General features: G+C 55.0%; 1 protein-coding gene across 1 annotated transcript in view; it reads left to right on the plus strand.

The window, feature by feature from the left end:
* The window catches only part of LOC121676721 (stromal interaction molecule 1-like), a 67318-nt gene that overhangs the window by 23781 nt on the left and 30164 nt on the right, over positions 1–13373 (plus strand). The window contains exons 2-5 of the mRNA XM_042012657.1: positions 2694–2827; positions 8460–8574; positions 11616–11727; positions 12760–12940. Of these exons, the coding sequence (XP_041868591.1) occupies positions 2694–2827; positions 8460–8574; positions 11616–11727; positions 12760–12940 (542 nt within the window). The remainder of the gene's footprint in view (positions 1–2693; positions 2828–8459; positions 8575–11615; positions 11728–12759; positions 12941–13373) is intronic.

Raw genomic sequence — 13373 nt, forward strand, 5'->3', positions numbered from 1 at the left:
AGGGATATGGGGCCGGCAGGAGGGATATGGGGCCGGCAGGAGGGATGGGAGGCCGGCAGGAGGGACAGGAGGGCGGCAGGAGGGATATGGGGCCGGCAGGAGGGATGGGGGGCCGGCAGGAGGGACAGGAGGGATATGGGGCCGGCAGGAGGGATGAGGGGCTGGCAGGAGGGATGGGGGGCCGGCAGGAGGGACAGGAGAGCGGCAGGAGGGATATGGGGCCGGCAGGAGGGATATGGGGCCGGCAGGAGGGATGAGGGGCCGGCAGGAGGGACAGGAGGGATGTGGGGCCGGCCCGTGTTGATGTGCCCAGGTTAATGGCCCATCAAGGACACCCCTTGGGAGGGACAAGGGACTCTTTGTTCTGCAAGGCCGGGCAGATGCAGCCATTGAGTTGATAGTGGGGCAATAAAGACCAGGCCTGGAGGCACCAAATAGCGAGGTGGAGACAAAAGGTTGCCGATGACCCAGAGAGGCGGGGTGGCAGTGAAGATGATGGTGTTGTTCTAAGGACGCCTGGAGTCCCAGCCCTGGAGAGGACCAGGCAGCAAGTGTCTCTTGGGGAAAAGCTGTAGGAGCAAAAATCAGGGCTGGGCCTGCTGGAGAGGGAGATTTACTTAAACAAAGCCAATTTCACACTAATTTTGAGGCGTTTTTTGCTGAAGGTGTGCTGGAATAGCCTGATAGCAGTATTCCAGGCCCGGTTGGACAGGGCTTGGAGCAGCCTGGGATAGTGGAAGGTGTGGATGAGCTTTAAGGTCCCTTCCCACCCAAGGATGATTTTGTGCTATGATCTTTAGGCTTAATCTTGCATCAGTCTTAGGCAAAGTGGCTGGTGCTGGTCTTTGTTCCTTCATTTGGGTATTACTGCAGCTGCAGCCTGTGGAGATAACAGGGAGAGGAAGGGAGATAACAGGGAGGGGAATAGCCCATCCTGGCTGCTGCAATTTTGGGACCATTCTGTTACCAGTTCAGAGTCATCTGCTGATTAAATCACTTGTGCCCCATATTCAGGCTCTTTCTAGTCTTGATGAAAGCACTAAATTCCTCCCTGCTTTTGGTTTGATTGCTCTTGATGGTGTAGTTGGTTATCAGCACTTGGCAGCTCTTAGGCCTTGTTTTATTGCTCTTGCTGCTGCTCTCAGTCAATCTTCACTGCTGGCATTTTTGCTGGAAATACCCAAGGGCTGTCCTTGAGGTGGCAGGAAATCTGGGCAGGATCCCCTCAATCCTTGACTCCCCCAGTCCTTCATCCCTTCCATACTTCATCCCTTCAGGTCTCTTGCCCTGGTTGAACCCCTTGGACAGACGTGAGCCAGGGCTCAGGAGTTCCGTGGTCAGGAGGGTGTTAATCTGAATAAACCCGTTCTTACAATAACACGACCTTCCCTTCCTAGAATCCAAACTTTGCGACAGCGTTGCCACGCTCTTCCCTGTAACAACAAGCACAGGCTCAGAACAAGATAACCGTGGAATATTTTGGGAGATATCTTTTAGCCTGGCTTCATTTTTCCTTCTGGAATCAGGTCCAAGGGCAGCATAAACACAGAGACCATCTTGTGTCCCTGCTCACTGCCTCGGAGATAACAGGAGGAGCCAGCACAGCAAGGCTCAGCCCGAAGTTCTGAGCTCTTCTTGCAGTGACTGTGGAGAAAACTATTGCAGGGTAGGAGAGGAACCCCAAATCTCTCCACATCAACCTCAGGGCCTCCAGTGTTCTGAGGTCCATGTGATTCCCGGCGTGCCTTACCACTGCTAGCATCCTTCAGCAGCTGGCCGGGAGTGGCCTGGGGGAGAGGAGAGCCCTGGGAAAGGTTCCCAGTTCACTCACTGGTTTGGTCACCAGTTCACAGGGCTGCTGGACTCCCCTGGCCGCATGGACAGCTGTGAATTAGCATGGAATAAACTTCCGAGGTTTGGGAAGCAGCAGGACACCAGCCCTGCCTCTGCAGGAGGCTTCATCATTGTCTGGTGGGAAGCCATTCCCTTGTCCCAGTCCCTCTCCAGCTCTCCTGGAGCCTCTTGAGGCACTGCAAGGGGCTCTGAGGTCTCTCTTCTCTTCTCCAGGTGAACACCCCCTGCTCTCCCAGCCTGTGCAGCACCTTGCACTTGGCCCTGGTGAACTCCATGGCCTTGGCATGGTCCCGGCTCTCCAACCCAGCCAGGTCCCTCAGGATTCCCCATCCCTAGGTCACCACCTGGCAGTGCCCTGGGAGGGCTGGATCGGCCCCCATGGGTGCTTGCATGGACTCGGGCACGCAGCAAAACTTAAAGTGTTAGTCTTGGAAAGTAGAAAACAATGTGAAAAGCAGCCAGAAAAGCCCGTTCCCTAATCAGGAAGGAGGGAAGGGTTTTTAATTGCCGTGTTTTACAAACACACAGCTCATCCTCCGCACACATCCCGGCTGCAGCAGTGCCAACACCAACAACCTCCAAGGGAGACGTGGAGCTGGGGGCGTGGGCAGGAGCCAGCCCCTGCTGGGGGATCTGTCCCGGGTGGGAAGGCGGCGGGATTGGGGCGAGAGGAGCAGCCCTGCCCTGCCCTGCCCTGCCCTGCCCTGCCCCGGCAGGCCGGGGTCTGTGCTGCTGCCCCAGCCCGCCGTGGTTCCCGCAGCGGCCCCGTTCCCTGGGAAGTGCCCGTGGTGTCGGTGCTCTGTCCCACTCACTGCCTGACTGCTGCTCTTTGCTCCCAGCAGAGTTCTGCCGCATCGACAAGGCCCTGTGCCACGACGAGGACGAGCAGCTCAGCTTCGAGGCCGTGCGCAACATCCACAAACAGATGGACGATGACGCCAACGGCAACGTGGACGTGGAGGAGAGCGACGAGGTCAGTCTGGGGCCGGGCTGGGCCCAGTGCCCTGGCCAGGCCAGTGCTGGAGGCAGCTCTCATGGTCAGCCTGGTGTGGCCAGGGCCTGGAGTTGGGCTTGGTACCTCCTCATCACAGAGGCCACATGTCACCTCGAGATGATCCAAGCGGTCTCAACACTGTCATCAGTGCTGGCGGGGGCTTTTCCTCACTGCTGGGGGTTTGTAGCCACTTTATTGTTGCCCACAGAAGCTGTGGTTGCCCCATCCCTGGAAGTGTTCAAGGCCAGGCTGGACATTGAGGCTTGGAGCAGCCTGGGATAGTGGAAGATGTCGCTGCCCATGGCAGGGGTGGAATGAAATGATCTTAAATGTCCCTCCGAACCCATACCATTCCATGATTTTATATTTACTACATTCTTCCAGCACCCAGCTAAAACAGTTCCAGTCCGTGTGTGCTCACTTCGAAAAAAGGAGCAGCTTTTTGTTGTGTCAGCCTTGGACATTTTAGCTGATAAAGGATTGAAGAGAAAGGAAGTTGTTGTTCTTTGTTTACATGAGCACCGATGGAAATAAGAGTCTGCTGGAAAAGGGAAAGCTCTTTGTAATGTTGCCTCAGTTGTGGTGGGAGCTCGTTGGAGGTGAGGAATTCTGTCTTCCAGGGAGAGCTGGCAGCCAAACAGGAAAATCAAAGTATTGGAGGCTGAAAGGAAGCACGTAGGTGCAGGGATCTGCTGGCACTCACAGGTAATTCTGCAGTCCCAGGTCACAGAATCCCAGACTGGTTTGGGCTGGAAGGGACCTCAAAGCCCATCCAGTGCCACCCCTGCCATGGCAGGGACACCTCCCACTGTCCCAGGCTGCTCCAAGCCCCAATGTCCAGCCTGGCCTTGGGCACTGCCAGGGATCCAGGGGCAGCCCCAGCTGCTCTTGCAACTCCAGCCATCACAATGTTCCTCTGGAGCGGTGACAGTCCCCAGGGACACGGCACAGGCCCCTGGTGCCAGGAGCTGCTGGTTTTGGGTGGCTGTTCCCAGCTTGGAGGGTTCCCTCTGCCTCAATCCCACTTGACTGAGTAATGAAAACAGTTGAAAAGCTTCCAGTTGCATTTCCTCCACCACATGAGGTGTTTTCCCTGGAGGCAGTTCCCTGCACTGAGTGGCTGGAGCTGCAACTCAGCCTCTCCCAGGGACTGGGGCAGCCTCGGGCAGCCCAGTTCAGCCCATGTGTGCTGCTCCTTGGCATTACATTCGAATAAGCCTCGTGTCCTTAGGGTTGGGCAGAACTGGCAGTTTTATGTCTCTGAGCAAGTCTTGCCCTCACTCCCACCGGAGTTGTTGGGAGCTCCTGGTATACAACACTGCTGGGAATGTGTGCTCAGAGCCTTGGCACAGAGACACAGCCAGGGTGGGAGGGATTCAATGGGGTTTCCTAAGAGGCTCCAGAATCGCTGCCTTGGTGCTGTTACAGCTGCTCCTCAAGCCCCTCCGAGCTGGATCTGAGCAGTGCTGAGCCCTTGCAGGGCTGCTCCTGCTCCTGCTCCCAGCTCCTCTCCTCAGCTTTTAGGAGGGCAGCAGGGCTGGGAAAAGGGGCTGGAGCACCAGGAGAGGCTGAGGGGGCTCAGGCTGGAGCAAAGGAGGCTCAGGGGGGACCTTGTGGCTCTGCACAAGTCCCTGACAGGAGGGGGCAGCCGGGGGGTCGGGCTCTGCTGCCAGGGAACAGGGACAGGAGGAGAGGGAACGGCCTCAGGCTGGGCCAGGGCAGGCTCAGGGTGGATATTGGGAAAATTTCCCCATGGAAAGGACTGTCCAGCCTGAGCGGGGCAGACAGGCAGAACCCAATCCTTTCCTGCTGCCTGCACTGGGGGATCAGCCTGGGATCCATGGGGATTTCGGGTCCCAGCACTTGTGGCTGGGCTTGTGGAGCTTCTCCCCACCAATCCCAAGCTCCTTCTCCCCAGAGCTGCTCCCAATCCATCCTTCCCAGCCTCTGTTTGTGCTGGGATTGCCCTGAGCCAGAGGCATCTGCACTTGAGGTGTTGCATTTACAGCTGGACTCAGTGATTTTGGAGGTCTTTTCCACCCTCAGTGATTCCTGTCCCTGGGATTCCGTACATGCAGTTGCTGCTTTACCTCTGCTCAGCTTTTATTGAAGTTGCATTAAGTTCACCTTTCAATAAGCTCTGGAGCCACTGAATGAGGCATTCCAGGAATTTCCCTCTCTGAGCTGGCTCCTGCTGGGTTCTCCCTGTCAAGGTTATCACTCTCCCCCCACATGGACCCTGCAGTCAGGTTTAACTCCGGGCCACGGTGGGACAGCTGCTGGGGGATTATTGGGAAGAATGCAGGAGGCTCAAATTTAAACCTTTTACGGGGTTCATGGAATCCCAGGATGGTTTGTGTTGGGAGGGACATTAAAGCCCATCCAGTGCCACCCCCTGCCATGGCAGGGACACCTCCCACTGTCCCAGGCTGCTCCCAGCCCCAATGTCCAGCCTGGACTGGAACACTTCCAGGGATGGGCATTTTTCTGGTTGGTTGAGAACTTCGTATTTTCATTTACTGTTTTGGCCCCTGCCCTTTGGGGGTAAGTCATGGGATATTTTGTTTGAAATGAAACCCCTGCCTGGGCAGAAGGGGACAGACAGACAATGGTATTTTTAAAATAAATTGTGGGTGGAGTTTTGTCCCACAATTTCACGCTGTCCATAAATCATCCTTGCAGTTTTCCTGTTGGGAAGTTAATTTTCAATGAAGTTTCAGATGACATCAGTGGCCTCGATTACAGTGAAAGAACTGTCCCTTATGGGGAAATCTTCTAATTAAGGATCTATTCCTGTCTCCATGCTCACACCAAAGGCCGCTCCGGCTGTTTGGGATGTGGGCTCCCGGTGCCAAGGCTCTCGGATGCTGCCAGCCTGGTTTCCTCAGGAAACAAGGTTTGTGTTGCTGCTCAGTCTTTCTCTGGCTCCTCCCAAGCCCTGGTCTTGCTGCCTGGGGTCACTGAGCGGGAAGAGGCCTTGGACACAGGAGCTGTCTGTAATTCTGATGGAGTTGGTAGTGCAGAAAAGCTGCTGAGGCTGGGGAGCACAGCGAGCTCCTGGCACGTGGCCGGGTCTGGCCCTTGGCTCCGGCACAGCGGGAGCTGGTGCTCGGGAGGGAGGGTGGCACAGATCCAGGGATGTGGGAGGGATGGGAAGGTCTGAAAAATTGCTTCAGTAGTTGGAATTTCTGCAGATAAAAAGCCCCACAAAACAGAGTTCAAGGAGAGTTTTGACAATGCTCTCAGGCACAGGGTGGGATTGTCGGGGCTGTGCAGGGCCAGGGCTCGGGCTTGATGATCCTTTTGGGTTCCCTCCAGCTCAGGAGATTCTGTGATTCTGTGGAAAAAAGTCCTCCCAAAAATCCCATTTTGTGGATCTGCTCATTTCTGAGTGTGCCTTCATGAGGTTGTCCCCAGTCCTTCTCCAGCTCTCCTGGAGCCCCTTTAGGCCCTGCAAGGGGCTCTGAGCTCTCCCTGGATCCTTCCCTTCTCCAGGTGAGCACCCCCAGCTCTCCCAGCCTGGCTCCAGAGTAGAGGGGCTCCAGCTGTTGGAGCAGCTCCAGGGCCTCCTCTGGACTCTCTCCAGCAGCTCCATGTCTTTCCTGATGTTGGAGGCCCCAGAGCACCAACATCAGCATTCCCAAGCCAAGTCTTCCCACTGCCACCCCAGCTCATCCTGGTGTTGGAAGCAGTGGTTCTGGTCCTGCTGCTTCTGGCTGGTTTGACCATGGTTTGCCTCTCCCTGAACTTGGTGGGGTGACTTGGGATTGACACAGTTTCCTTCTGTCCTTATGGATTCACAGCTTGGCTGAGGCTGGGGTGATCTGGATGGGATCCTGGAGATGGTCCGTGTGGGACCTTGCAAATGGTCTGGTCCAGCCCCTGCCCAGGGCTCAGAGCTTTGGGTGACTCCAGGCCTGGGATCAGTGGGATCTTTAACACTTGGAAGTGCTGCTTCTTAGTGGTTTGCAAGTAGGTCAATACTTTGCACAGTGGTTCTTCTGCCTGGGGTTTGGAGTATCTGGTGATAGTGGAAGGTGTCCCTGCCATGGCAGGGATGGCACTGGGTGGGCTTTAAGGTCCCTTCCAACCCAAACCAGTCTGGGATTCCATGATTTTGTCTTTTCCCCCGAAGGCAGTGATGGATAATCTGCTTCAAGGTCTCTTTGGGCTTTGGTGGGCACAGCCCAGCTCCCACAGCCCTATCCCGCATCCTTTCCCTGCTCGTTTTTTGGGACGTCCCCCCAGCCCAGCTCCGTCCCCTCTGCCGAGTCCTTGGCGTTTGTTGTGGCGATGGGGAGCCCAGGGGAAGCAGAGGGATCACTTTTCCTTTCTGTGCTCCCTGAGCTAAATATACAGAGCAGCAGCTGATCCTGCTGCGGGCCGGAGCTGGAGCAGGGCCGGTGCCGTTGGTGACATTGCCGCGTTCCCGCTGGGTCACGGCGTCACCCACCAGGGGTCAACATCGCCTCTCGGCCAGGGACTGGCACAGCTGGAGCCCTGAGTCACCTGCTGAAACCACAAGTCTCCCAAATTCTCCCATCTTCCCTGTTTTTCCCGGGCGGGAAGAGCCGTGGCAGCTTTTGGGCAGCAGAGCAGGGAGCCCCAGCTGGAGCTGCCGGGACCTTCGGTGGCCTCGGCAGCACCTGCGGTGGATTTACAGGGAGCCTGGAATTCAAAGCTGCCCAGATCTTTGTCCTGCCCTGTCTGATGTTAAAGCACCGTGTCCAGATCCAGAGAGGTTCATTGGGTGTGGATATAATCCTGGTGCACGTGGAGGAGCCCGGGATGAAGCTGCCTGCGTGGGGATCGTGTCCTGAGGGGCGGGAATGGGGAATCACCCTTTGGTTCCCCCTGTTGGGCACTGGAATGTGAGTCTGCTGGGGGATTTCACAGACTGGTTTGGGATGGGGAGGGACCTCAAAGCCCATCCAGTGCCACCCCTGCCATGGCAGGGACACCTCCCACTGTCCCAGGCTGCTCCAAGCCCCAATGTCCAGCCTGGCCTTGGGCACTGCCAGGGATCCAGGGGCAGCCACAGCTGCTCTGGGCACCCACTGAGCTATGATACAGATATTTATCTATATTTTGCAGTGGAACTGCCTCCCCTCCTGCCTGTGGCATTTGTTCCAGCTTGGATTTGAAGGTGCAGATCAAATCCAATAATAATTTTTGGGTTCTTACTCCATTGACATAAAGCTGGCTCCTTTGTGCCATTTAGGTGAATTTTTGGTGATACTATAATTCAAAGAAAAGTCTGGAATCCCAAGTCCCAGGGTTCTAATTAATTATCCCTTCCTTGTATTGAAATGAATTTAACATATTTACTTACTGAGTACTTCCTGGCTAGTCTTCCCAGGAACAGAAATATTCAGGGCTACAGCAGGGAATATACTTATATCTATATAAAATACAGATGTGTGTATCTTATATATCGAATATATCCTTTATATTTATTTTTTAAGAAATAATAATAAATAATTTTTTTTATTTATTCAGATTTATTAGGACTTTCCCATCAAAATTATTACTATTCAGAATTTTTTTTAGTGCTCCTCATGTCCCTGGAAGATGAGCCAAAGACTAATCCTGCTGTTAATTCCTCTCCTAGTTCTTGAGGGAAGACTTGAATTACCATGACCCCGCAGTCAAGCACAGCACGTTCCATGGAGAAGACAAACTCATCAGTGTGGAGGATCTCTGGAAGGCCTGGAAAACATCTGAAGGTAAAAAAAGGGCAAAAAGCCAAGAAATCCTTTCCCAAGAGTGCCAAAGAGTTTGGATTTCTGCTGCCCTGGGCAGAGTGTGCAGCTCTCAGGAGGAACGTGCTGCTTTTCCTGCCTCGTACCAGTCCTTGTACTCTTCCAGCTCCCTTTGTCAGGTGTGGGTTTCCAGGATTTCCTCGGGGTTGTGCTTCCAAACTGTCAGTGCTGCACCTGAGCGTGGCCACCAAAGTATCAGGGATTGTTTTGTTCCTCTGCCCTAGACGTGTGTGTTCAACAGAGCCAAATCTGCCCAGTTCCAGGTTCTCCTTTGAGCACCCAGTGTCAGATGGAATTTTAATGGGATGCTAACATCCTAAATATTCAGTAGAGCTGCATGGGAGCTTTCCTGCAGATTGTGTTTCCTGAGGAGAAACTTTCTGAACCTGAAAAGCTCCTTCACACAGTGAAAAGAAGGGAGGATAAAATCCAGGGAGTGTCGTAACTACAGTCCATGCAGAAATAACTTTAGGCTGTTCCAAAATGCTGTTACTCATCCCAGCACCCAGGGACGTGGTGGGAGTTCAGCCTCTGGTGAGAAACTTCCTGGGAATCTTGGAACAAACTTTGAAGGTTGGCAAGTGCTTCCCCGGTGCTGTCACACAGAATTCCACAGAATTTAATCCTTTTTTTTTTTTTTCAATGCTCTCATCTCTAAAAGAGTTCTGTCAATGTCCATTCCTTGAAATACTGGGTTTCAGTCTTCTAATCAGTTCATCAGTTTCAGTTTCTTGTTTGTGTCCTGTTTGTGTTTGATTTTTCTGTCTTAGCCCTTTAATTGCTCTGGGTGGGATGTGCTCTGTGTTTCCAGAGCTCTGTGGATCCAGCTGTAGGGAGTGCAGCAATCCCTCCCATTCTCAGGGGGACTCAATGGACACTGAGGTGCAGCCTTTGCAGGGTGGATTGAAAACACAACGGGGCTGTGCATGAGAAGAGGAGGAGCTCCAGGGAGAGCTCAGAGCCCCTTGCAGGGCCTAAAGGGGCTCCAGGAGAGCTGCAGAGGGACTGGGGACAAGGCATGGAGGGCCAGGAGCCAGGGAATGGCTTCCCAGTGCCAGAGGGCAGGGCTGGATGGGAGATTGGGCAGGAATTGTTCCCTGGGAGGGTGGGCAGGCCCTGGCACAGGGTGCCCAGAGCAGCTGGGGCTGCCCCTGGATCCCTGGCAGTGCCCAAGGCCAGGCTGGACACTGGGGCTTGGAGCAGCCTGGCACAGTGGGAGGTGTCCCTGCCATGGCAGGGGTGGCACTGGATGGGCTTCAAGGTCCCTCCCAATCCCAAGCAGCCTGTGATACTCTGTGTGATGATTCCAGAGCTGTGTGTCCCAGACCAGACTCTCTCCCCCATGGAGCTGGACAGGGATGTGTTGAAAATTCTTGTCCAAGTCACTTAGGAGTGGCACAATTTCCCAGGACAGGGATGGAAGCACATCCCAGGGAGATTTCACAGCCCTGTGGATGTGGCACTTGGTGACATGGTCAGTGGTGGCCCTGGCAGTGCTGGGGATGGTTGGACTTGCTGGGCTCAGAGTGCTTTTCCAGCCTCCAGGATCCTGTGATTCCATGACTCTTAACAAGTCCCTGTGTGTCCTGTGTCCAAGGAACGCCTTGTGTAAGAAATATTTATCTCATTACAGGGCTGTTTACAGATGGCTTTGCCTGGCATGTATCTTAATGTCAGCTGGGAAAGGGTAGAAATCATTAAGGGATGGAGGAGAACATCTCTTGATACTCCCCAGGCGCCTTAATTACTGAGCTGCCTTGGCTCTGGCCCTGCCTCTGGCACATGCAGGACCTGCCACGTCTCTGGCAGAGCTGCCGTGGCACAGTGGGTGTCCCAGTGCTGGATTTAGTTCCTGCTCTTGTTTTCCCTTTCATCATCTTGTAGATCTGGCTGATAGAATGAGTTACTGGTTTCTAAAGGGTGGTCTGATGTCATGGAATCATGGAGAGTTTGGGATGAGAGGAACCTTAAAGCCCATCCAGTCACATCCCCTGCCCGGCAGGGAACCTTCCACTGTCCCAGGTTGCTCCAAGCCCCATCCAACCTGGCCTGGAACACTTCCAGGGATATTTGAAGCCTAATTTTGGAGCTTGAACTGAAGTAATGAAGCTGGAACCAGGCTGGTAGGAAAGGTCTGCTCCTCGCTGTGGGTGTGAAAAGCAGCTGTGAAGGGCACTGACATCCCACAGGGATGGGGTGGCTGGGCCTGTTGCATTTATTTTCCAGCCACTGCCTTTCCTCCCTTCCATTGCTGCTGTTCCTGGTCACGTGTGGAAAGTAACCCATCTCTGAGCTCTCTCATCTCTTTCATCTCATTTCTCTGAGCTCCATCTCCCTCATCCCTCTCAGCTCTGTGAACTCCCTCATCTTTCTCAGCTTCATCAGCTCCCTCAGCTTCATCAGATCAATCATCTCTCTGAGCTCCCTCATGTCCCCCGGATCCCTCATCTCCCTCAGCTCCCTCATCTTTCTCACATCCCTCATCTCTCCCAGATCCCTCGTCCCTCAGCTCCCTGTGGGAGGTGTTGGGCTCCCTGGAGCCCTCGTTTCTCATCCTCGTGGGCCCAGTCGGTGCTGGCATTGCAGCCGTGCCCACAGCTGGCCAAAAGGGGCCTTTTCCTCACCCAGCTGCTGCCCGGGGAGCAGGGCTCCAGGGCTGTGGGCACAGGGGTGTTGGGAGGGGACTATCACCACTGGCTGATTCCCAGGGCAGCTCCAGGGCTTGCTGGAGCTGGGGAGGAGCGGCTGGAGCTGAGCAGGGACAGAGGATGATAAATTAAGGTGTAACAAAGCCCCCTCTGTCCAGTAAAAACGTCTGCTGTGTCCCAGGCCAGGCTGGACACTGGGGCTTGGAGCAGCCTGGGACAGTGGGAGGCGTCCCTGCCATGGCAGGGGTGGCACAGGATGGGCTCTAAGGGCCCTTCCAACCCAAACCTGTGACTCTGATGTTTGATGACGATTCCAGTGGCTCAGTACCCCTAACGAGCTGTTTGTGCTCTCCTCAGTGTACAACTGGACGGTTGATGAGGTGGTTCAGTGGCTCATTTCCTACGTGGAGCTGCCCCAGTACGAGGAGACCTTCCGGAAGCTGCAGCTGAGCGGCCACGCCATGCCCAGGTCAGTGCAGTGCCCAGGTCAGTGCAGTGCCAGGGTCAGTGCCATGCCCAGGTCAGTGCAGTGCCCAGGTCAGTGCCATGCCCAGGTCAGTGCAGTGCCCAGGTCAGTGCCCAGTGTTCCTATGGGACATGTTCAGGGAGAGAACCAGGGCCTGGCAGGGGTCAGCTTCTCTCATCACCTTAAGTTCCTTGGCATGTGCAGTGCCCAGCCTGATTCCTGTTCTGCTCCAGTTGTGAGTGAAAAGAGGGGAAATTTGGGTTAGATACAGGGAAAGAATTGCTCCTTGGGAGGGTGGCCCTGGTGCCCAGAGCCACCACAGGGTGCCAGAGCAGCTGGGGCTGCCCCTGCATCCCTGGCAGTGCCCAAGGCCAGGCTGGACATTGGGGCTTGGAGCAGCCTGGGACAGTGGAAGGTGTCCCTGCCTTGGCAGGGGTGGCACTGGGTGGGCTTTAAGGTCCCTCCCATCAAAACCATTCCAGGATTCCGTGTAAGAGAAACACTGGCTGGGAGTTGGCCTAAACTTGTAACAGGTTTGAAGAATCTCAGTGCAGCTCTTTGGATAAAGGTTCCTGTCACTGAAAAAGGGGCTTTTAAACTGACTGGGAAGGAGGGATTACTGGGGATAAAATGAGGGTGGTTTTGAGGCAGCACAATGTGTGCCCACATTTCTTCCAAGGGAGAACCGTGGTTCATGGTCTGTGTCACAGGATGTAAAGGCAATGGAGATTTAGTTTAAAAATAGTTATAAGTGATTGGTAGGACACCAAAAGATGGGTTTTGATGGGAAAGCAGTCCCTCATGCTGTCAGGTTAATGAATTAGGCCTGGCCTTGGTTTCTCCTGCTCTCTCCCAGTCCTAAAAATGCTGCTGCAAAGTGTCCTAGAGACACCCTGGCTCAGAGACAACAACAGTGAGGGCTTTGTTCTGGTAGCAGGGAGCTGCCAGGCCCTGCTCCCGTATCTCCCTAATCCCTGGTGTGTTCCTGGTCCTGGTGGATGTGCCCACAGCTCGTTGTTTTCCCCTGTTGTGCAGGCTGGCAGTGAACAATGCCACCATGATGGGGACAGTGCTGAAAATGACCGACCGCAGCCACCGGCAGAAGCTGCAGCTCAAGGCCCTGGACACGGTGCTCTTCGGGCCTCCCCTGTGTGAGTACCCAGGTTCCCATTGCCAGCGTTGGGAAAGACCCCCAAGGCCAGCAAGGCCTTGGCCATGAGGATCTGTGTCTGCTCACTCTGGACACCAGAGCCAGGCCTGGAGGACCCAAAGTGCAGCCTCACCCAGGGAGCTCATCCCAGCACGGTTCCCCTGGAGCAGGAGCAGGTTGTCTCTGGGCTTATGGGAGCAGCTCTGTAGGCTGGAGGCGTGCTGGGCTGGCATTCCCATCTCAGAGGGCTGCTCCCAGAGGTGCAGACCCACCATCCTGTCCTGCTGGGATCTCCTGTGTGCACAGGGTAAAGCCTGCTGGCCTTCTGTGGTGCTGAGGGTGGGGGGTGAGCTGCTGGAGGGCAGTGATCCTGCCTGCTCCCAGGGAAGCTGCTGCCGTGTCCTGGAGCTCTGTCACCGTGTCCTGGAGCTCTGTCACCATGTCCTGGAGCTCTGGAGCTCTGTCACTGTGTCCTGGAGCTCTGTTACCATGTCCTGGA

This window comes from Corvus kubaryi, unplaced genomic scaffold (genome assembly GCF_017639235.1).
Source record: "Corvus kubaryi isolate FWS band 111438036 unplaced genomic scaffold, C.kubaryi_AGA036_p1.0 114, whole genome shotgun sequence".
Classification (NCBI taxonomy): Eukaryota; Metazoa; Chordata; class Aves; order Passeriformes; family Corvidae; genus Corvus; species Corvus kubaryi.